This window comes from Phasianus colchicus, chromosome 1 (genome assembly GCF_987193195.1).
Source record: "Phasianus colchicus chromosome 1, bPhaCol1.hap1.1, whole genome shotgun sequence".
Classification (NCBI taxonomy): Eukaryota; Metazoa; Chordata; class Aves; order Galliformes; family Phasianidae; genus Phasianus; species Phasianus colchicus.
The window spans coordinates 169,187,857-169,212,650 of NC_143436.1; the positions used below are offsets into that span (position 1 = coordinate 169,187,857).

The 24,794-nt window shown below is 41.8% G+C and overlaps 1 protein-coding gene across 3 annotated transcripts; it reads right to left on the minus strand.

Annotated features, from left to right (window-relative positions):
• Window positions 1-13: 13 nt before the first annotated feature.
• CPB2 (carboxypeptidase B2) lies at window positions 14-19,358 on the minus strand. Of its 3 annotated transcripts, XM_031615775.2 has the most exons (11): window positions 19,261-19,358; window positions 15,862-15,937; window positions 10,821-10,945; window positions 10,604-10,712; window positions 9,953-10,054; window positions 9,296-9,400; window positions 7,152-7,268; window positions 6,082-6,172; window positions 5,096-5,298; window positions 3,159-3,243; window positions 14-3,032 (listed from the first exon to the last, which is right to left on the minus strand). In XM_031615775.2, the coding sequence occupies exons 1-11, from the start codon at window positions 19,329-19,331 to the stop codon at window positions 2,848-2,850; spliced, it is 1,269 nt and encodes a 422-aa protein (XP_031471635.2). In that variant the 5' UTR covers window positions 19,332-19,358; the 3' UTR covers window positions 14-2,847. The 3 variants fall into 3 exon arrangements, with proteins under 3 accessions (XP_031471635.2, XP_089987794.1, XP_089987792.1); XM_090131668.1 differs by lacking the exons at window positions 15,862-15,937; window positions 19,261-19,358 and adding an exon at window positions 13,094-13,749; XM_090131666.1 differs by lacking the exons at window positions 15,862-15,937; window positions 19,261-19,358 and adding an exon at window positions 13,067-13,749.
• Between the last annotated feature and the right edge of the window lie 5,436 nt (window positions 19,359-24,794).

A 24,794-nucleotide genomic window follows, 5' to 3' on the forward strand; every position in this document is an offset into this window, starting at 1 on the left:
ATGTTTGTGGGACTTTGAGCTCGAAGCGGGCGGTCTGTAAGGTGGTTTACAAGCGGAGTCGCACTGTGATCCAGCCCAACTCACTGATCCAAGTCAACTGAGCAGGTTCTCTGCTGTGCTGCGCTGCGTATCCAGCATGGCTTTTTGCTCTGACTTGGGCTGCAAGAACGGTTGGCTGCAGGATAAATAAGCATGGCCAGATAATGGTAGCAGAGCAGCCCGTGGGCAGCCCCACTCAGTATCAGCAGTGAGGCCATCTTCGTGATTTTGCCTTTATCTAAAGATGAGAAGGTCCCATGTGAATGTCCTTTCTGTTTGATAGTAAATGTGATGAATAGAGTTGTTTTCTTGTAAGAAAGTCCTGTAGTAGCTCACATGGCCAAAAGTGGAGGAATCTTGTAGAATCGTAGAACAGTCTGAACTGTGGAAGGGACCCTTAAAGGCCATCTGGTCCAACTCCCCTGCAACAAACGGTGATGCCTGCAGCTCAGTCAGGTGCTCGCAGCCCCTCCAGCCTGACCTTGGGTGTCTCCAGAGATGAGGACATCCACTGCCTCCATGGACAACCTGTGCCTCACCACCCTGACTGTAAAAAGCTTTTTCTTTTATCCAGTCTAAATCTCACCTCTTTTAGTTTGAAACCATTTTCTCTTGTCCTGTCAAAACAAACCTTGCTAAAGACTCTGTCCCCTTCTTTCTTACAGCCTCTCTTTAGATGCTGAAAGGCCACTTTCAAGTCTCCCTGGAATAGAATCACAGAGTCATAGAATCACAAGGTTGGAAATGACCTACAATATCATCTAGTACAACTGCCCTCCCATCACCATTGCTACCACAAGCACTAAACCAAATCTCGCAGCTCCTCATCCAGACGCCTCTTGAACACTGCCAGGGACGGCGACTCCACCACCTCCCTGAGCAGCCATTCCAGTGCCTGACCACTCCTTGAGAGAAAAAGTTCTTCCTTATGTCTAACCTAAACCTCCTCTGGTACAACTTGCAGCCATTTCCTCAGGTCCTGTTTGTTGCCTAGGAGAAGAGGCCAAACCTCTCCTCATCACAGCCTCCCTTCAGGCAGTTGTAGAGAGCTGTGAGATCTCCCCTAAGCCTCCTCTTCTCCAGACTAAACAATCCCAGCTCCCTCATAAGATTTGTGTTCCAGACCCCTAACCAGCTTTGCTGCCCTTCTTTGAACATGCTCCAGGTCCTCCATGTCTTTCTTGTATTGAGGGACCCAAAACTGAACACAGTACTCAAGGTGCAGCCTCACCAGAGCTGAATACAGGGGGATGATCACCTCCCTGCTCCTGCTGGCCACACTATTTCTAATGCAGGCCAGGATGCCATTGATTCTCTTGGCCACCTAGGCACACTTCTGGCTCATGTTCAGCCAAGCATCAGCCGACACCCACAGGTCCCTTTCCTCTTCACAGTCATCCAGCCACTCAGCCACAAGCCTGTAGTGCTGTATGGAGTTACTATGGCCAAAGTGCAGGACCCAACACTTGGCCTTGTTGAACCTCATCCCATTCACCTCAGCCCAGCTATCTAGCCTGTCCAGATCCCTCTGTAGGGCCTCGCTACCCCCAGGCAGATTGACACTACCAGCCAACTTGGTGTCATCTGCAAACTTACTGAGGGTACACTCAATCCCCTCATCTAGGTCATCAGTAATGATATTAAACAAAATGAGCTCCAGTACTGACCCCTGGGGGACACCACTTGAAACAGGTTGCCTGCTGGACTTAACTCCATTAACCACTACCCATTGGGCATGGCTCTCTAGCCAGTTCCTTACCCAAAGAAGGGTATACCTGTCCAGGCCATGGGAGCCAAGTTCCCCAGAAGAAACCTGTGAGAGACCATGTCAAAGGCTTTGCTGAAGTCTAGGTAGACTACATCAACAGCCTTTCCTTCATCTACCAGTCTGGTCACCCAGTCATAGAAGGAGATGAGGTTGGTCAAGCACGATCTGCCTTTCACAAACCCCTGCTGACTGAGCCTTATCCCCTGGATGCCACACACATGCCGTGTGATCTCACCCAAGATGATTTGCTCCATAACCAACATCTCCTGCACTGAGGAGTCCACATATGGACGCAGTACTCCAGGAGAGGCCTCACCAGCACAGAGCAGAGGGGCAGGATCACCTCCCTTGCCTGCTGACCACACTTCTTTTGATGTGTTTGGCTTTCTGAGCTGCAAGGATACACTGCTGGCTTATGTCCAGATTTCCACCCACCAGTACCCTTAGGTCCTTTTTGGCAGGGCTTTTCTCTGTCCTTACATCCCCCATCTTGTACTCACAGTGGAGGTTTCCATGACCCAGTTACAAGCCCTTGCACTTGGCTTTGTTGAACCTCATGAGGTTCATCTGGGCCCACTGCTCGAGCCTGTCTAGGTCTCTCTGGATGGCAACCCATCCCTTGAGTGTGTCAACCACACCACACAGCTCGGTGTCATCAGCAGGCTTGCTGAGTGTGCAGTTGATCCCACTGAAGGTTCCCATTGTTCCCGCTCAATCTCCTCATCTTCTATAGATGAGGTCTGCCCTGCATTCTTTGTGTAGATCAGAGATCCCTACTACACCCGGGGTTCCCACAATCTAAAAGAATGTAAGACTGTTTTCCCCTTACAGTGTTAGACCTAATAAACAACATTTTAATTAAGTATGGATGGAAAAGATATTGAGATATTCTAAAATGAAGTGTAAGGGGTGTAGTTATTGTTTTGTTTTGTTTTGTTTTTTTTTAATGTGTATAAAATAAATGTAGTAAAGCAGCAATGTTTGTAATTATTATTTGAGCTACCTAAATATAGTCATGCTGGAATAAATTATATTTGGTGTTACAAATTTTGAAGAACATGTTGAGCAATCTCTTTCACAGCAGAAAGTGCTTCTATGCAAGTTGGCCTAATTTGTGCAGAAGGAAGCAAAAATCCATAAGTTCCCGTGTCCCGAAGCTCAATGGTAAAAGAATATTTAATGCCAAGATCATAAGCCCAGTCATCTGAACCTCCAGGAGCTAAATCTGTATATAATGAAAGGAAAAGCAGATAAGTTACCTGAAAACAGAACTTTCTGTTCAGAAGCTATTTCCTGTTGCTAATGAGCATATGCTATCATGCTTATTGTTGTAATAAAAAATAATACTTACAAATTGTTTGTGCACCAGGACCAAGTTTATAAATTTTCTTTGTTGTTCTCTTTATAGCATTTGCTGCTTTTTTTGCCAGACTTTCCTGAAATTAACAAAGCATTATTAGCTTTATAGCCTTGTGGTAATAGATAATATGTGTTCAGTTAGGATTTATTTACACCGTGCTGTGGATCTCATATTAGTTAAATACGCATATAAAAGTCTCCAGAGAATCCATAGAATGTCATAAAAATTTTCAGCATAAGCCCATGCTCAAATTACATTCCTACTGTAGATAAAAGCATACCTGGGACCTTGCCACCCAATTTAGGCAGCAAATAATTGCCAGAATATTTATTCCCACTTGTCTCATATTTTTCCTTTTTCACCATGGTATTTAAGTCACTGTTGATTCATTTAGGGTTGACAAGAACAGCAACAAATGACTGCATTGACAAAGTCCTGCACATAAGCCACATAGACGACTACATGTCCAGAATTAGTGCATCTCTTTCTGCTTTACAGTCACAATGCATTTTTTAATGTAGGCGTATGAAACAGTTTGTTTCAGTAAATTAAACAGTAACAAGACAGCATAAGAATATGTGTTATTTGGGAATAGTTTGTTCTTAGTTTGTATTTACGTCGCTGGATTTTTTTCCTTCCTCCTGAATACACTTGGCAGTAGTCACCAATGGAAACACAACGTTGGATTGGCTGGGGCTTTGTCAAAATGGGATGTTTCCATTGCATTTATTGTGTGCTTTTTACAGTCCTCTCATCCATGGAACATGAGGTTTAAAAAGATATATATATGTTACGTGTCATGGGTGATGCATATGGTTAAAAACGACAACAGTAATTGGATCACCACCAGTGTGTGCAAATGTCAATCCTACATCTTTATAGCCTCTTACTCTCTGTCCCTGTGTAAGGGCTTGTGGAAGATATTAAATGACATGTGTACCTTAGGCATGTGCTTTCTTGACATATGACAAATCCCAAAGCCTGAAAATCTGATTTCTGGTCCCCTTTACACCATTTCTGGTCCATTTTTAGTGCTATACAGGAGCCCTTGTTTCAAATAAAAGATCTTGTTGCCTCAGCACTTGGAGCCTAGGACCACTGCAAGAAACCTAGGAAGTGTGAGAGAAGGAATTCTTTTCTCTAGGGGACTTGATGTCTTTAGATAAAAGAATATTTCTAAGCTGTCTATCTATATCTGTGTCTTAATTATTCTGTTTAATAAATTTCATTTTAGCCTGGGTATCCTTCCCAGATCCAGGAAACACAAAGTTTTCTGCTCAGTGAGGAAGAGTGCTGGCTCCTCTTTTTTTTTTTTTTTTTTTGCTGGCTCTAGCTGTCTTCTAGGAGAATCCTTACCATGTGGTTTGGTGGCTCAGGGATTTAATATTTTGCCTATGCAGGACAAGGTTTCCAACCTATCTTTAAAACCATTTTAAATAAGTAACTCTAGCAAACAGCCTTTAATAAAAATAGTGAGTATTCACCAGATCACCTCATTGCATAGGAGTGTGGAGTGTATTTTTCAGAATTACATGCCCAAGTGCTTCCATACAGCGTAGTCATATATGATTACATACATGCAAACCACGCAATTTAATCACAAATTTACAAAACTGTCCTTTCAAGGTGTTAAAAAACTGTCACTCTGCTTTTTTTTTTTTTTTCCCATCAGCTTCAAAGTACCAGAGATTGGTGATGTGCTAACAATATGGAATAAGTATTTTAATTTTTCCAGTCTTCAAAAGTAGCTGGCTGGCTTGCATACTGATAGACCAGCCCAGAAACTCTGTATGTTCTTAAGAATGGCAGGAAAATGCTCGTTTCCTAATTCTCAATCCTCATAACATTGTGATTCCCTTATTACAATCCTAACCAAACTGGGTAAGAAGTTCTGAAATAAATCTGAAACTTAAGGAAGGGGGATTTACCAGCTCATCGTGGTCTTTGCTTTTCTCCATTGTGTAAGAATATGGAAACAATACCATCTGGGAGTAAGAGTGCATTGTTATGTATGCTTTAATGATATCTTTGTGATCTCTGATAAAACGAGCCACGGCTTTCACTTCGGGTTCGGATTCTGGATAGGGTCCACAGTATGTCTCATAGCACTCATTGGGAGATGCTCCTTTACCTGTAATGAAAGAGCATACAGGCTAAATAAAAAGTTCATAGTTCATAGAACAGCCTGGGTTGAAAAGGACCACAATGATCATCCAGTTCCAACCCCCCTGCTATGTGCAGGTTCGCCAACCACCAGGCCTTGAATGCCTCCAGGGATGGGGCATCCACAACCTCCTTGGGCAACCTGTTCCAGTGTGTCACCACCCTCTGTGTGAAAAACTTCCTCCTAATAACTAACCTAAACCTCCCCTGTCTCAGTTTAAAACCATTCCCCTTTGTCCCATCACTATCCACCCTTGTAAACAGCCGTTTAATGATGTTTTAAGATAAGCTATTTTGCAGAATATTAAAAACCTATCAAGTCCTAGTTGTTAAGTATAATGATATAGCCTTGACAACAAATGCTGAGAGCCAAGAAATCTTGGTCAGTCAAGTGTTACTGAAGGATTTAGGTGACCCATTTCATACAATGCAGGTGGTTCAGTAAATAAGCTTTGAGTGATATAGTGAGAACCACCTCTTCTCTCTGTCCTCTTTTCCCACCATAGTCTGCACTGCTTGTGTTGTAATCTAAAAACTACCGAGTTGATGGGTTGATGGTTGGACTAGATGATTTTAGTGGTCTCTTCCAGCTTTATCCTCTATGATTCTGTGAAAGAGTATCTCAAGCTGAGGAAGCGTTCATCACTTTGTAAATGTTATTTAGGAGTGTTTGTCTTTTTGTGAAAGCTTTTTCAAAATTACAAAATTTGTAGGCTAAAACAGGCACAACAGAAAGAAAACGAGGTCATACCACACCAGTGTGCATCAAAATTCCTATTCATGTCAGTACCAATGCAGCCGCTGTTACTGTGCGATGAGCGGCTCTTTCTCCACAGTCGACTCTGTGTTAGGAGACAAATAAATCACATTCAGGGAAAACAGCTGGGAAGAATGGGAGCAGCATCTCACTTAGCTAAGAGTGATGACTTCCCACTGTATCTCTACAGAGGCCACGTGGCAATGAAGGGATGAGAGACCAAGGAAGATTATAAAACCACAATCTGGTTGCCAGTAAGGCTTTATGATAAAAAGTGGTGTCACGTAAGATGAGAATTAGTCACATCTGCCCAGATTTCAGTGGGTTGAGACTGTAGGAGAAGGGGAGAAGTCACACTGTTTAGCCAGGTATGAGTTTACAAGCCCAAGTCCAATCTTTCTGTACAGTGGTAGCAGCATGTGTAATTTTGGAAATTTGGTGTGCATCTGTTAACATGCATGTGTATGTGGGGCTATCCAAACAGATGGCAAATTGTATTGAAGATCAAAAGAGTGAAATAACATTTTTTTAAAAATTTGTTTGTGTGGAATCTAAAAATTAAAACAATGACGACAAATCTCAATGACTTAGTGTTTCTAACCAATAAATAAAATACTGGACCGAAGATTTCTGTTGTATCTTTTTGTGTCTGAAACAAAAAAGCTCTCCAAGAAACAAACTGTTGCAGTTTGTTGCTTTCACTCCTGGAGAAAGGAGTGAATTACTGGCTATGGTCTCTGATGCAGCATGCTATTCAGCTTGTGCTGGATTTGCAGCCTTGCAAAGGCATTGCCTGACATCTGGAAGCTTTAAAATCCCAGGATAAAATTCATTTGTTTCCAGATGCATTTCCAGCAGCTTGGAAGATGCAAAGGTACTATGATTCACACGTCACTTAGTTTCAAGATGGTTTAAATAGGGCAGAGATGCAGAAATTCCAAGCACATATGAAGAATTTGGGGCATATAATTCTAGGATGGAAATTGTGCCCCAAACACACACAGTGATAGTTCCTGTAAACGGCGTGTCAGTGTGTTGCAGTCAGTCAGAAAACCTTTACATACAGAGGGTTTGCTCCAGGTGTACTCATAGCCATCCACATTCATCACGGGCATGACATAGAAATCAAAGTGCTCCAGAAGTGTTGTCATGATCTGATCTCTCTCGCGCAAATGGATTGTCTATAAAACACAGAAAGATCTTGTTAAAAGCATTCATAACAATGGCTTTTTTACCTTCCTAGGAAGGCACCTGAAGGTCTGTGCAAAATAACAGCAATTATCACACCAGTCATTTACGCTGTAGTCTTATTATTTACAGGTGGTGATGAGATAGAGTTGAAGCCTATTAGTAGGAAGGTTTGAGCTTTTGCTGCTTGTATAAATGATAGGAGCACTCTCAAAATACCATAAAAGTAGCAAAAAAACAAAGCAAGAAGAAAAATAATAAAAAAACATTTCAAGTGGCTGCTATACTTAACATTATTTCCACTGGCTTCATTATGAGTTCAGTGCACTAATATGCAGGGAGCAAGTTACACCGCTAGCTTTTCTTCACAGCCCATTTTGAAAGCTTTGCTTTGATAAAGCCTTAACCTGGTTGGTTGTTCACTACCCAGCCATGAATTTTAATCTGGATAAGTGAGGTCTTTTTAACTATTGGAATAAATTAAATCTTTATCGTATGTATATATTTATATTTCTTTATGCCTTACTTAATGCGCATTCTTTCATTTTAAATCCTTCCCTATTTTCCTCAGGCAATGGACTTTCTGTGACTCAAATGAGAAATGTCAATATTTCTACAATCTAACAACAAAATTAAATGATAAAGAACAAAAACATTATAAAGAATGTCTAGTATTTGCAGTAGAGAGCTACTGATTTTAATGCGTGTGCAGATGTGTATTAACGTCAAGTTTTAAAATGTTACTCCATGAAGTGATGTAGAAATAAAATTTGAATTTAAAACATGTTGACCAGATCAAGGGGATGGAGAAGCTAAATGTTCAGCTTGTTAATTCTGAAAAATGCTGCAGGGACATGTCACTGGCAAACTGACAGTACAGATGGTAATTATTTGGAGTAGCGTGAAAAGGGCAGATACGTTTCTCTCTAAGAGAACCTTGAAGGCTGGGATTATGAGCGGGTCATAAGGTACATTCAGCTATGCCCATCCCTAACTCCCACAATCTCTTTTAAAATGTTCTTGTCATTGAGGTTTTACTGTTGTGACTAAGAACAGAAATAAGCACATTTCTTCCTATTATTATCATTATCGTGATTTAGTTCCATCATGGACAAACCATAATTCATATTTTAAGGACTTGTCTTTGCTGTTACTCTGACTACAGTGCTGGTGATGATGAAATCTCAATCTCATTTAATCTATGTTGATTGTGAACTTTGCTTTTATGAAAAATAACAATAAATAATGTTTCAGCACATTAAGTGAGCAACCTGAGCAACCTTGTGTTGGACAGAAGGGTTTAGAAAACTTTCTTATACCACACAAAGAAATGGGCCATCAATTCAGCATCACAAGTTGAGATGTCTCAAATTCAAAAATTAAGATTCAGAGTGCAAACCATGGATCTGGTGTCTTTTGGCATGCATTGTTTGAGCAGTGTTGATATTAAAGATACCAAAGATTAGATGTGACTGTTGATCGGGCGCTGCAAGTGAGGGCTGGTGTTGTTAAGCCCACAGTGTAGTGTCACCCCATCATGAATGGGTGCTATGCATGTGGCTAAGGGTTGTTGTTGATATTCTGGAATAACAGTGTCCCTTCAGAAGAAGGTGGCTTGTGTGGCCTCTTTCTGAACGAGGCAAATCCAGAAAAAAAAAAAAACTGTGTGCAAATAGAAAAGGCCTACTCCATCCCTGACCATTCCATAACTGTAAAAATCTGTTGAATTTGGTCCACGTATTTCAACAGTGATACCTTAGAATCTATCTGAACTGCTTTGCATTTGATCTGTATGTCTTTCCCTCACACATACATACCTCCATCTACTGATATGCACGTACATATACAAACACGTTCACTGATACATGTGTATCTTAGGCATAAAATTGATATTGGTGCTGTGAAAGTAAATGGATTAAGATGTTACAGAACTTAAAGCGCAAGCAGAAAGAGAAGGTGATTGGCATAAACTTTTTTTTCTTTGCTCTGAAAATGGTAACCAGGTATAAAGTCTACTCACATGGCCTATGAACCACAGGCAGAAAGCAGGAGAAATCCATTCTCTAGCATGGATGCCACAGTCAATCCATATAGCACTTTTGGGGTTCTCCCGCCTTTTAGAAAGCTGACAAAAGAGAAATTGTATTAAAATGTTGCTATTGTATAATGAAGCACATAGAAGTAGAAATGAAAAGGGTAACCAAGGTGGAAAAAGAAGCTTCTGTCTTATGGGTAGTGCTTAAATTGCTCCTGGACCAGGATACTGCTCTCCTGTATGTTCACATATGGGCAGAGGGCCATATTCAGGCTGTCAGCAAGCTCCTGATGTAGACAAAAGACAGCACCAGGCCCGCATGCCAGGAGATCAGATCATCAGCTAGGCAGGGCAACAGATCATTTTGGTTGTAATCACATTGGAAGATAATCCACTATGCCAGTATTTCATGCCTTTGGATGATGGCCTAGATGAGGTAACTTCTTTGCAACCCCGCATGTCCAAATGCTTTTATCTAGCGTAATGGCACCTTATCTGAAGAACCTAGCAGACTTCTAAGGCAAACATTTACACATTGTTGAAATGTGCATTTAAGTATAGGTTTAAGAAAATGTTATGGCCCAACCCAACATTTTCTTACATTAGTACCTGGAAGGATTTCTCAGTAAGACAAAACTGTACCTTCAAGACATAAAGTGGTCGTTTTTCATATGATGATCCAATATAAATTTTCTCAAGTAGGTCAGAATGGACTCTCACTGTTTCTTCCATCCAGTGATAGATCTGCAAAGACGAAGTGGAACAAGTAGTAAACTGATCTTTTCCATGTTGTTTTCCTTCATTCCTGAAAGTGGTCTGGACCTGAATTCATTCTTCCTCTGCAAATCCTGCCTCTTCAGCTGACTGGAAAGAAAAGCTAACAGTTCAGACCACTGACCTCTTGCCATCTGACTGCTCTTGAAACAAACAGTAAGATATGGTCACAACACAGTCTAAGCATAGCCCTAAAATTCCTCTTCAGCTTTATTTGGTTAAAATATTATTCAGTTCATGTTTCAAATATTTAAGTATGTGGTACTTTGTTGCTGCATTTTGCTTCTGAGTAGGCTGCATTTGAGTGGTGGTTTGAGGTCATGCATGTATAATAGATTTTGTCTGGTGCTTTGTTCCTTCTTTATGTAGGCATCACAATAATTACAGTTCTCAGTGGCTGAGCAATGCAATGATCATTATTTACCTGTTGATGATCCTTTTCCCTGTCTTCTGTCTTAACCATGAGACAAATTTCACCCCCTAAATGAATCTACAAGGATTACAACGACAGTATCTTACTTCTGTCATGGAATGGTAGTTTTCATAATATGATGAAGAACTGCGTGGGTTGACTGTGTCATTGAGTGTCTGTTTTTCAATAAGTCCTTGAACATCTCCCATCAAAACCCTGGAAAAAAAGAAAAAAGCAAAGAAAAAGCACAACTTCCTGATAAAAAAAAACCAGTGTTTCCAAACGAGTGCACTGAAACATTATTGACAAGAAATAAATACATACTTGTGTGGGATGGTCAGTTGCCTTAAAACAGCTTTTATTCTGTTTGTACTGGATGCGTTGACATAGAAATGGACTTCTTGGTCCTTCTGGATGTTTTCAACCACAACAGGTTGCCAGAGAATGACCTGCAAAGTTTCCAGGAACATTTTATCTTTTTTTTTTTTTTTTTTTTTTTTTTAAACAAAGGAAGGAAAAAAATACTAACATTTAGCAAGTATTTTGAAAATAATTGAAGCATATGTTTTCAATTTAAGAGACCGCTTACAAAAAGCAGCTTAATGTGTGTTGTGTTATAGCATTCTGCTACTGCTGGAAATGAAATGTGTGTATTTAAGGAATTTTTATAATGACTTGTGCACATAAATTCGTAAATCAAGAACAAAGACAGGAATATAACCTTTACTGAGATAGCATTTCTAGGATAATAGATATGTTTAGCCCATTATTATGTTACACATTTTCAAGTCTGCTGAGAGTTATTTTCCCTGAGGGTATTTGGAGAATTAATGAAGATCAGACCAGTCTTTGTAGTTATTGTGTTCACTGATTACTTTGATCAGGGAGGAAATAAATGCCAGAAGCGGTTTGAATATAAGTCAAGATGAAGCAGCAATACAGAGATTAGAAACTGGAAAAAAATAAGAAAATGAGATTCTTCTTGGCAAAATTAAATCTTATACAGTAATAAAATAAGAAGCCAACATATTAAATAAGAGAATGAAACTTTAGAAGAAGTAGTAGCAAAAGATCTAGGAATGACAGCAAACAGAAAGTTATGCATGAATTTACAATGTGAATTTGCAATGTGAAAAAGGTCACCATCATTCTTGGACATGTTTTTAAAGAGATGCAGCCTGGAGTCACTAGACAGCAGGGTTTATTTTATTCCTTTCAATTACACCAATAATATTATGTTCCACTTAGGGCACCATGTTTCCAGGCCTATGTCAGCTGTCAACTGTTTACCTCACTCATTTCTCAGACAGAATCTATCTGCAAATCCATATAGAAAACTCTTCCATGTTTTCAGTCAAGATTTTGGAACAATAAATGGTTTAACAGTTGTGCCCCAGGTATATGACTGCTGTGTGTCGTATGCATGTCATCAACTCCTGAGCCATCTCAGACATTATTGGCAGGGTAGTGGCAGCATCACATAGCTCAGCATTGCTTGGAGAAAGCATCCAAGAAGCAAGAGTGATGCTTAGCTCACCAGCACCAATTTCCACATGGCCTGGACTGTCATGACATTCATGTTCAAATATACCAATTCAGATTTAGTTTCTCACTGATGTAGGAATTCTTTGAATTGAGAATGAAGATAACTGAGGAACTTGAGGCTGACATAGCTGAGGTAACAGAGGAGCCATGAATGGGGGTTATGGGAAAGTTTGTATAATGCATATGATAATTAGTTTCTTTAATCATCATCACCGAGGGTCAATACTTCCCCCAGGGCAGGGCAGCTACCACAGACTCAGTTCAAGTGTTCCTGCATATCGGTCTTCTGATGAAAGCTACATGCAGCCTGTGAGCTGTATGATTCTTTGTGTAAGATGGTCATTTTCAGTTGCTTTTTTTTGTTTGTTTGTTTGTTTGCCATACTGTAATCATTATGATTTGTTGGGAGGTACCGTTTGTATCTTCCCTCTCCCACTCCATCTCCCCACTACATTTCCTTTTCATTCATTTTCCCTTTCCTTTTCATAGGATCATAGAATGATTTGGGTTGGTAGGGACCTTTAAGATCACCTAGTTCCAACCCTCTGCTATAGGCATGGACCCCTCCCACTAGACCAGGTTGCTCAGAGCTCCATCCAGCCTGGCCTTGAATGCCTCCAGAACCTCTCTGGGCAACCTGTTCCAGTGTCTCATCACCATCACAGTAAAGAATTTCTTCCTAATATCTAGTCTAAATCTACCCTCTTCCACTTTAAAGCCATTTCCCCTTGTCCTGTCACTACATGCCCTGACAAAAAGTCCCTCCCCAGCTTTTCTGTATGCCCTTGTCAGGTACTGGAGGCTGCTATTGGGTCTCCTCAGAGTCTTCTCTTCTCCAGACTGAAGAGCCCCAACTCTCTCAGCCTGTGCCTGTAGGAGTGATGCTCCAGTCCTCTGATCATCTTCATGGCCCTCCTCTGTACCCACTCCAACAGCTCAATGTCTTTCTTGTGTTGAGGGCCCCAGAACTGAACTCGGTACTACAGGTGGAGTCTTAAAAGAGCAGAGTAGAGGGAGACAATCACCTCACTTGCCCTGCTGTTCATGCTTACGTGTTGGCCTTCTGAGCTGCAAGCACACATTGCCAGCTCATGTCCAGCTTTCCAGTCAGCTGATACTCCCAAATCCTTCTCCTTCAGGCTACTCTCAAGCCATTCTCCACCTATCTCTATTTGTGCTTGGGATTGCCCTGATCCAGGTGCAGAACCTTGCACTGGCCTTGTTGAAGTTCATGAGGTTGGCATGGGCCCACATCTCAAGCTTGTCCAGGTCCCTCTGGATGGCATCCCTTTCCTCTAGCATGTCAACTGTACCACTCAGCTTGGTGTCATCTGCAAGCTTGCACTTGATCCCTCTTTTGCCCATATCACCTACAAAGATGTTAAATAGCACTGGTCCCAATACCAATCCCTGAGGAATGCCACTTGTCACCAATCTCCACTTGGGCACTGAGCAGTTGACCACAACTCTCTGAGACCATCCAGCCAATTCCTTATCCAGTCAGTTGTCCATCCGTCAAATCCATTTTTCTCCTATTTGTCAACTAGGATGTCATGTAGGACAACGTCAAATGCTTTGCACAAGAGCAGCTATGTTATGTCAGTTGCTCTTCCTTTATCCACTGATGCTGGTACTCCATCATAATAGGCCACCAAGTTTGTCAGGCATAACTTGCCCTTGGTGAAGCCATGTTAGTTACCACCAATCATCTCATCTTTATTTTCTATGTGCCTTAGCAGGGCCTTCAGGAGGATTTGCCCCATGATCTTGCTAGGCATAGAGATGAAACTGACTGGCCTGTAATTTCATGGATCTTCTTTTTTTTCCATTCTTGAAACTGAGGGTTATGTTTCCCCTTTTCTACTCAGTGGGAGCTTTACCAGCCTTTCATGACCTTTCAAATATGATGAATAGCAGCTTGGCAACTTCATCTGCCAGTTCCCTTAGAACCTGTGGATGGATCTCATGGGGTCCCGTGAATTTTTGCACCTTCAGGTTCTTTAGATGGTCTGAATGTGATCTTCACTTACAGAGGGCAGATGTTTCTTCTCCCAGCTCTTATCTTTTGATTTCTGAAAGTTGGGTGGTGTGGCTAGAGCTCTTGCTGGTGAAGACTGAAGCAAAGAAGTCATTGAGTACCTCAGCTTTCTCCATTTCCTTTGTAACCAGGTCTCTTGTTTCCTTCCAGAGAGGGCCTGCATCTTCCCTGGCCTTCCTTTTATCACTGATACACATGTAGAATTTCTGCTTGTTCCCCTTCATGTTCCTATCTAAATTTAATTCTGCCTGGATTTTGGCTTTCCTAACCCAATCCCTGGCTGCTTGGTCAACTTCTTTGTAGTCCTTCCAGGTAACCTATTCCTGCCTCCACTCCCTGTCAGTTTTCTTTTTGTGACAAGGTAAGTCCAGGAGCTCCTTGTTGATCCACAGAGGCCTCCTGGCATTCTTGCCCACCTTCTTCTTTCTTGGGATGCACTGCTTCTGATCTTGGAGGAGGTGGTCCTTCAATACTGGACCAGCTTTCTTGGCCCCCTCTTCCTTGCAGGGCTTTATCCCATGTCACCCTGCCAAGAGTTCCTGGAAGAGTTCGGAGTCTGCTCTCCTGAAGTCCAGAGTAGAAACTTTGCTGAGCACCCTCTTTGACACCCTAAGGATCTTTAACTCCACCATTTTGTGGTCACTGCAGCCAAGGCTGCCCTTGAACTGGGTGAGGACAAGGTCCAGCATACCACCTTTTCTCATGGGTTCCTGTACCATGTGGAAAGAGGAAGGTATCAACATATTTCAAGAACCTCTTTGACTGCTGACACTCTGTTGTGTTGTCCCTCCTAAGCATATCAGGATGGTTGAAGTCCCCCATGAGGACGGTGTTTTGTGACTATGTTTCCCCTTTCCCTTTCCCTTTCCCTTTCTGTTTCCCTTTCCGTTTCCCTTTCCGTTTCCCTTTCCCTTTCCCTTTTCCTTTCCTTTTCCCTTTCCCTTTTCCTCTCCCTTAGCTTTTTCCTTCCCCTTTTATCTTTCCCTTTCCCTCTCTCTTCTTGGCTTCTTGAAGCTCTTGTACAGAAGAAAGTGAAGAATGACAGAATTGAGGAAAAGACGGAGGAGGGGAGATCTACTTTGTTATAACAAAGGAGATGAATATGTGAATTGAACCTGTGGAGGTGGAAAAGAGCAAAGTGGTATGAAGGTTTGTATGAACTGAAGGGTACGATGCTAGAAGGGACAGCAGAGGACTGGTAGTAACTGGGGTGGACATAGAATGAATAAGAAATAGGAAAAACAGGAAACGACAGGATATGGGCAGTGTCAAAAACTCTCAATCATCTGAGATACATCCTCAATCTTCCTGAAAATTATGTTGGCTGGGGGTAACATTGCACCTTTTGTTGTAAAGTGTTGGCTGTTGGCTTCAAACTGTGAGGATTTGATTGGGGAAATGCTTTTGAAAAAGAAGAGAGATCTCATTTTAACTAAATGCTCTTACTCAGTGAAAGATTAAAATAAAAAAATGTATTGCTTAACAGACTTACAATGTGAATAAGATGCTGCTTTAAGAAAATTACTTCTTTATATTGTAAATTCAATTCTTATCTTCAAAGCTGTGCAAGTCACATAGGTCAAGATTGAACTAATGTGCCAATGTCTCTGAGCAAATATGTTTTCTACTTATTTTATGTTGCTGCTTTACCAATTTTGCAGTGTCTTAGTACACAAAATCAATTGCAGAAATCTGAGCTGATATAACACACTGCTATAACATTATGAAGCAATCAGTACAGTTTGCAGTAGAGAGACCAGACAGACACTGGGAAACACTTACCTCGGTGGTGTTCAGTAAATTCTGAAGGTCTTCAGCCTGGTTGTCTGTTTTTGGCAAAGCCCACAAAACTTCATCTCTGAAAAAACAAAGGTATTTAGGTGAGGTACAAGCACTTGAAACTAGAGGAAAGCTAGGGAAGTAGACTTGGTCTTTCTCGTCTTCCATGACTTGTCTGCCATGAACTCAAAGAAGCTTCAATAATGAAGGTGCTGAGCCCCATTCCAGCCTCTAATTCTGCCAGTCAATTGTATATATGCAAGAGTTGAGTGACCAGTGCAAGATTTTGGCAACCAGAACCTACTGCAGGACTCTGGCATTGCTTCTGTAAGCTGGCACCAGAACTGGAGCTCACAGCCCTTGCTAAACAGTGCAGCAGCACTGGTGTAAAACCAGCCTGAACTGGGAAGATGATCCTTCTGTCCTCAGTTCTTCAGTCTTCACCATTGTTCAGCAGAGACATGGGCCACCCAGCATGCTGTAGAAGTACAACATGGCATTTTGTAGATGTGAAGAGGGCAGTGCCATCATAATTCAGTTCAATTTTCCTAATGTAAGTTCTCTCCCTGTGCCTGTTACCCATGGTCTCAGGTGCTCTATACCACTGACCTCCTCACTCTTTGCTTAGAAATTTACATTCCCCCTTCTACTTGAAACGTATGATCCAGGCAAGAGAGAGGTAGCTCTTCCCTTCTACCCCATGCCTGACCCCACCATTGCTGGCAGAAGAGAAATTCGTGCACAGGTTGGCCAGAACCAAAGAAGAGCTTTCCATCCCTTTGCTAGTCCAGAGTAGCCAATATGTAAGCAAACACTTTGCAAGTGAGGGGGGTACTTCATCTCTTTAAAGAGATCTCTGTCATCTGAATGCTACCTTAAGAAAAATGCCAATTTGTATGATAAATCCAGCCCTGATCTTCAGCACTTTACAGGACATGTAGTTCAAAATTGCACTGTGATGTGAATAAAACAAAATAATTCAGGTGAACAAGGTAAGGAGGAGGAGACTCGGGGTAACATTGGGTCCTTATTTTCATTTTTTTGGGCTGGATGATTCTCATCCTTTCAGTGCTATGAAACTGGTGGCAGTGCATAAAGGAAGCACTGTGTGCACACAAGCCCTAGCTGGAAAAAAAGAAAAAGAAAAAAAAAAAAGCAGACAGAGCTCTCAAAACAAGCACTTTCAAGCTGCGTAACACAATTGTCACAACTCATTGTTGTGACTGATTTCAAGCCAAGACCTGACAGCGTCTGGCAACCAGGTGATTCGTCTTCTCTACTTTTAGCTGGGCTCCACACAATCACTGCTATTTCTCATGCAGAACCAACAGTATGCCAGCCTTTTTTCCGCCTCAGCCATCATTTGACTGAGCATCCAAAGGCAATCAGAGATAGGCAGAGGTGGCACATCAACTATTTCATTAAACAAGTGCATGCCAAACTTTGTGATTAGGGCTATCTTAAAAGCAAATTTGTTTCTTCTGACTGGGAGAGGCTTTTCTCAGGGTAGGGATGTGGTTTTGTGTTACAATTCCCATTCTCCCTGTCCTCTCTCTCACTGATGTGCTCTGGTACCAGTGACCCCACCGTGCCAGCCTCTGTTCACAGCTCCCAGCATTTTCAAAACAAGCACCTCTGTTGTGCCTCTATACTCAGCACTGGTGAGGCTGCGTCTTGAGTATTGGGTTCAGTTTTGGGCCTCTCACTGCAAGAAAGACATTGAGGTCCTGGAGTGCATCCAGAGAAAAGCAATGAAGCTGTGAGGGATCTGGAGCATAAGTCATACAGGGAGCGGCTGAGGGAGCTGGGATTGTTCAGCCTGGAGAAGAGGAGGCTCAGGGGAGACCTTATTGCTCTCTACAACTGCCTGAAGGGAGGTTGTGCCAAGCTGGGGGTTGGCCTCTGCTCCTGTATAACTAGCAACAGGATTAGAGGGAATGGCCACAAGTTGCTCCAGGGGAGATTCAGGTTGGATGTTAGGAAAAATTTGTTCTCTGAAAGAGTGGTCAGGCACTGGAATGGCCTGACCCAGTTAGGGAGGTTGTTGAGGTACCATCTCTGAAGGTGCTCAAGAATCATTTAGATGTTGTACTAAGGGACGTGGTTTAGTGGGGAAATACCACAGATAGGTGGATGGTTGGACTGAATGATCTTGGTGTTTTTTTCCAACCTTGGTGATTCTGTGATTCTGTACTTTTCTTGGAGATCGAGATTCAATAATGACACCATAAACTTTAATACCTGACCATTAATTCCTCCAACTGGCCGTCAAGTAAAAGTAAAAAATCAGATAAAATATATCACCTTTAAAATATTGCTAGTTTGCAGTTTCATAACTGGAGGTGAGAGGGCTAGCTTCATGCTTTCTAGTGGGAAATACCATGTCCTTCTGTAAGGGTCAGGAATTCAGTGTTTTATTTACATATTTAATAAATGAGCCTCCAAGCACCACAGAGCGGTATTGCTTCACTGAATTCACTTAGAAGTTTATTTAATTTGCCTCTTATCTTAACCCCTCCACCTCCATAGCAATCCACAACAAAATATTATTGCAATACAAAACAGACAGAAATGATCCTGTTTCTAAGGCACAGTCTCAAGAGCGACACTGACTTGGGGTACAGTCACAGAAGGGCTGTGAGTTCTATTTGTGTAGGCATTTGGGTTCTGAGAGCACACTGTGTTTAATCACAACTCCTATAGGTTGTTCAGCTTGTTTAAAATCACCACTTATCTTTTCGGTTCTACCTATTAAGACACTGCAGGTTTTAAACCACCTGCCCATATAGAAAATAAAAGCACTTTGGCTGTCTTCATCTCTGACATATGCTCTCATGTTTTAACAAACTATTTGGTTTCAGGGCATTTTGGAAGTTTATCGATAGGTAAAAATAAGCTGCTTCTGAAACACTGTACAAATACAAAATGGTTATTCAAAAATGATTTATAACTGGAGAAACAGTCATAAAAGCTGCTTTAGAAAGAAAACAGATTGTTAGCACTTTCTGAAATGGTTTCTCTTTCTATCTCAAGAAGTAATTCATTTAAGGTCTTGTTTTAAGGCAAACAAAACAAATTATTTTTTCCCATTAAGTTTCAAATGCCCTTTATTGGCATTCAAAAGCACTGGATGAACTGAATTGATTTGCACTTAGACTGGAAAGAATAGTTTTAATATGATTAAAAACATAGGATTTATGGATGCAAAGAAGACTTGGAATAATTTCATTTCCTCCACCATCTATATATTAAATTGAACCACAGATCCAATTACAGGAGCAATAAATAAATGTCAGCGTTTGCCAAATGTTTTCTTATGCAACTTGGAACTACTGTGCCTCAGTATTTTCCCTGTCCCACTCATCACACACTAAGAACCCAGCAGCCACAGCAGGTATTTACCTTGGAAGTGTGAAGGCATGCTTCTCTTGAATCCAGATAAATAGAGTAAAAAAGAGCGAGAGCATCATCATCTTCACAGCATCCACAATGAAACCCAATTCCGTTGGAAAGCCAAGGGTTTGGGACCCATATTATTGATTTCAAAAATGTTATTTGGAGAGTGGTTAAAATTTAATGCTGTCTCTCACTCAACCCCAGCCTCCTGGTAGCTAAGTCAATATGACAGAACTCCCTGGGCAAGCTCTGCTCATGTTCAGATCACCCTGCACAGAAAGGATAAGGTACATTTTGGGCATTTTCGTGTTGATGAGTCACTTCGTTATCTGAGCCTTTGTTTTATTTCATTGTGGCTACAAGCCACAGACATAAGGAAGAGCACCAAGCACGATGTTTTTGTGTTCCTGTCGTATTTATCGCGCTCTAGCAGCATGCTTTGCTTTCAGTACTCCTACAGCATATCACAGCTGAGCATGAAGCTGGTGAGAGGAGAGGCAATGAGGTTATGAAATCCAAATGATAAAATCCCAAACAGGAAAGATTTTTTTGCTGATGTTTGCTAGAGAGAAATGAAGTGGTAACTTCTTACTATTGAGAGCCACTCACATAGCTCTGGATGAAGCACCTTCCCCTACATCTCCCACAGCTGATCTCTACCTCCTTAGTTAAATCTGGTCCATCCAAGGATTTCAAGTTGCTTGTGTTGCTCCATATGCCTTTTGCTGTGACATCCTGCCATCCAGCTCAGCTTGTGCTTTCTACATGTCACAGTGAGTTAGCTTTTCAAAGAGAAGTACCAGCGACTCTTCATCTCATTAATTTTGTATGCCCCAAGATTTCTCACATATTTCTATCCATGATTGTCCAGACAGGACATATCAAAAAGTTGAATGAGTTTGACATGTCCAAAATGGATGAACTCCACATACATTCTGTGCTTAAATGGTAAACCAACTTGACTGTGACATGGAAAGGCTTGTTACATGGTCAAAATCCTCTTTTTCCACACACCAATGTAACAGTTGTAAGCATGGCAGAGATTAGAAAACGCTCCTATGCAAAAGAGAGATGCTCAATTATGTCTTGAGCATTATGGTCCTTAGCCTTTCGGATAAATGTGTTATAGGTGTAGAGAAAGGGAACAAAATCTTTAGCAATTTCATTCATGCTGTCTTAAGTAGAACGTTCTTCAGGTGACTGGTTTTGTTCCATAGGGTGTTCATCACAGGATAGGACCAAGGAGTGAATCCACATACTTTGGAGACACCAGTGAGCCAACACCTGAGTGTGAATGAGGAAATTAAATTATTTGACACTTAAGAGTAGCTTAAGATTATAGCTCTAGCTGGGAGAAAAATGCCTGCAAGCAACCTCTGAGTTAGATAGCATGGTCTATATTGCATTCACCATCCACCTCTAAAACAATTCTGGAGTGGTCCAGATCAGAGCCAGTGCTCCAGACCAGCAGGCAGCCGCGGCTTCAGAGCTTAAATGCAGTCCTGGCTCTCTTTTATTTAGGTGGGCAGATATATCCTAGAAAGTCAGACTGCAAAGTTTTAGATGGCTGAAGTCAGCAAAGTGAATCACCTGGTGTTAATATCTTGGCAAAAATAAACACTGAAAATTACCAAACTGAAAATATGGGGTTGAGCTCAAACTGGACACCCAAAGGAAACAAACAAACAAAGGCTTACAGAAAGCTAAACCCCTGACACCTCACCTAGATTTTGTAGTTCCTTCTTTATCTTTTCTAATTGCTGTTCAAACAAACAAGAAGTTCAGTTAAGTCCTGCGGGCCATTCCCAGCATGGGAAGTGGGCAGCACCCTGCTGTTGTGGTTGATTTTTAAACTGATGGTTCAGGTGTTCTCCACTCATGTAGGCAAAAAGAAGCTGCTGGTAAATGAGAAAATACAGGAGACAAAACTTGGATATCAAGTCGTTCCTAGGTCTGGAAACATCTGATGTACAAATATAAATTTAAAGAAAAATTAAATCTACTGAGAAAGATGAAGCAGAAGAAATTGAAAAAGTAGTGGAGTAGATTTACAGGTAACAAAGAAGAGGGTCATTTTCATATATGTCTTAACATGCTAATTAAGTGGGGTAAAGGACTACTTTACTATATCTACCTGAGAAGGAAATTCTGGATCAGTGGTAAAAATCAGAAATTTCTGTATGTTGACTGCTTTCCCTATGGGTTCTCCAGCTTGTCTGCAAAGAGATGGCTCACATCATGTCTGAGAGTCACCATTTGCCTAGTTGTTTCATGGTTTTTATTATTATTATTATTGTTTCTGATATATATTGGAGATATTTTACAAACCTACATGAAAAAAGATACAGTGGATGTTGGAAGAAATCAAAGGCACTCAATGAAATTCTGAGAGAAGGACATACCCAAATCCAGTTCAAACATCACACACCAAAATGCAGTGATTAGAAAGGGAATTGTAGGATGAGAGATTAAAAAATAACAAATGAAAGACATGAGTGACCATGAGTGTACCCACCACTCTTACTTATCTGAAAGCTTCTCAGGGCTCGTGGCTCAAGGTAAGATGTGAAACCATTGCCTTTCAAACATGTGCTGGATGTTGCTTATTTGGATCATTTCTGCTTTTTTTTCCTTCCTTAATGTTCAAACTACACAAGGAGTATCCCACCCCTCACTTACACAGCCTGCCTCAATAAAAAGGACACGCACAACGTGCAAATTGCCATGCTGGGGTCATTTAATAGCAGCTCTGTACCTACCACAACACTTGCCCCATGCCATCATCACCACCTCAAGAGCAGCACCCAGCTGGAAGCCTTTATAGAGATTACTGGCCAGCAGGCACCTTCATGAAGTGGGTTGTTTTTCAGAAGCATGAGATGTCTTCACAGATATATTTGTACCACATGGCACACATTTCACACACAAAAGCAATTTCTGTGGCAGTTCAATCTACAAGTGGATTAGATTTCCCCTCCTGATATATTTATACCGTGTTACTGAGGTTTGCTCTGATGAACAGCCACCTATACGTTGACTACTCCCAAAGCATTTTCATAAGTAAAAAATCTGACATAAGGGACAGGAATGTATTTAGACACCAAACGTAAGCATTAACTTCCTTGCTTTCACTCAGCTGTTAGGGGTTATCATTTGTCCTTTGGCATAGGCTGACATTCCCACCATCCACTCATCTCATCCCCTTCGATGAAGAGATTCAGTACAGACTGTGACATCTGAGTGAGCCACCTTTTGCTGCTTTCATAGGCTTTGCAGAGAAATCAGCACTTTTGGGGAGGAATTTGTCTGACCTGCTGCAGACATCTTAATTAGTGGGTAATTAAATGCCTGGTTCTGTTCATTCGTGGCAAGAGAAGCTGGGGTGACTTTCTTGGGGGTAGGAGGATGGATTTGTTCCAGCAAATCCCATTGATAATCTACCTCTCCCCCTCAGATTGGATACCTGTTGTGAATAGGAGTACTTGCTGTGTTTCACTTGTTATTTGATTTTTATTCAATTTCAAGCTGTTTTCATAGTTTTATTGACAATTGCTAGGCATATATTTTTTTTTTAGACTTAGAAAAAGAAAGATTGGATGTAGGAACTGTTGTAAGGGGGGACTTTGACACTTAGAAATCTTCCTTTCTTGAAGAAATATATTTTTCTTCAGTTGGGAAATTCATTCAAAACCATTCCTTTTCAGCTTCTGATGAGTCAGCACTCCCTGATGAAGGGCTACTTGGTCAAAAGTTCCAGCTGAGTTCAAAGGTTTTGCTGCACCTGGATTAATTATTATTGCTGCTGTACCGAGCAGACTGTGGGCTATGCTGAACTGGTGCTTGCATATATTAATGCAACAGATAAAACCCAAAGCCTTGCAGTTATAGTGGATCACTTGACCTGTGCTGATTTCTGTTAACTTCTAGCTGTGCATGGGCTTTTGCTTAAAAAGGAATGGTTGGATTTTAAAGCATATAATAAACAAAACAGTCTCTTGGTTTCTCTTTTCAATACTGCTGCTATTGGAATTAGGACTGGCAGTATATACAGCTTCCTGGTGTCTTTGTTATATTGCTTTTTGAAGAATAATTACGCTAAAGGCAAAGAGAGATCTTCACTCATTTGGCTGCTTCTGTTTCTGCCCTCTGTTTCTACATGTAGCCATATTGACATCCTTTGGATTTTGTGCTGGGGCCGTACTTCATATAGATGAGGCTTTGGCAAATCTTTTATTAAGTGGTGCTTTAAGATAGGAGGGCTTCAAAGGCGATCAGAGGGCTGGAGCACCTCCCTTATGGGGACAGGCTGAGAGAACTGGGGCTGTTCAGCCTAGAGAAGAGAAGGCTCTGAGGAGACCCTATGGCAGCCTTCAGTACCTGAAGGGGGCCTACAGAAAAGATGGGGAGGGATTTTTTCTAAGAATGTGTAGCAACAGGATGAGGGGAAATGGCTTTAAACTGGAAGAGGGTAGATATAGACTAGATATTAGGAAGAAATTCTTTACTGTGAGGGTGGTGAGACACTGGAACAGGTTGTCCAGTGAGGCTGTGGATGCCCCCTCCCTGGAAGCATTCAAGGCCAGGCTGGATGGGGCTGTGAGCTGGTCTAGAGGGAGGTGCCCCTGCCTATAGAAGAGGGTTGGAACTACATGATCTTAAAGGTCCCTTCCAACCCAAACCATTCTATGACATCAGTGCCTAAAAGTATATCAGCAGAGGAGGCCAAGCACTCATGTCCCATCTGTTTCAGGGTGTCACTGCTCAAGCACCCTCTGTGCCAGCACATGTGGGATGCTGGGCTGGGCCTGGACCTCTTGCTAGACTGGTCCTGGGCCTCATGCAGAGCTCCTGTAGCTGTATTTGATGGTGAAGAGCAGCCAAAATATGATCAGATAAAGCACATTGAAGGAGAAGCTGCTTGAACTGCTGCAGCTGGATGGAGCCAAGTCCAATGACTCCCATTAGCAGCACCCTCAGCTTTCAGCAGCCAAGTGTCACAAGATTCCCTCCGAGCTCAGCCAGGGCCCAGTCGTGGCTGCCTTTCCTGATTGCTGGGCTAGCTCACTGCCCAACAGAAAGGCTGCTGGTAGCAGCAAAACCATCAATTAGTGGATAGAAAGATCAGGAGGAGGGGAAGACAGCTGTTATCAGTAGCCACATCCCTCAGATGATTCTCCCTGGCTGGGGTTACCATATTCTGCCACTGGTGTCATCCCCCTGACTCTCCTTGCTTCGTTAATCCATAACAAGTCCCTCCAGGGATGGGCTCCCAATGGGTCCATGTGGCTTAAGCAGAGCACAAGAGCCAAGTGGGTCTGTGCTCTTCCTCTTGATTCTTTTAATTCAGGTTCAAGTTCAAAATTAATATCCTGAGAAATATTTACAGGCTTTTGCCCTTTTTTGGTTCATTATCACTGTCGATGAGGCCAAAAGTAACCGGCTAGCATCCTTACAAGAGGCAAAGGGTGAATAAAATCTAACTAAACTCTGATCCCCATGGCTTACTGTGCGGTGCAGCTGAGGGCTGCTGCTCATGAGCC

Coding starts and splice junctions, on each gene's coding strand:
- CPB2 (XM_031615775.2), bottom strand. CDS start 19,331: ATGATGATGCTCTCGCTCTTTTTTACTCTATTTATCTGGATTCAAGAG. Junction 6,173..7,151: donor ACACCTGGAGCAAACCCTCT/GTATGTAAAGGT, acceptor CTCCTAACACAG/AGTCGACTGTGGAGAAAGAG. Junction 3,244..5,095: donor GCAAAGACCACGATGAGCTG/GTAAATCCCCCT, acceptor TGTTAATTTCAG/GAAAGTCTGGCAAAAAAAGC.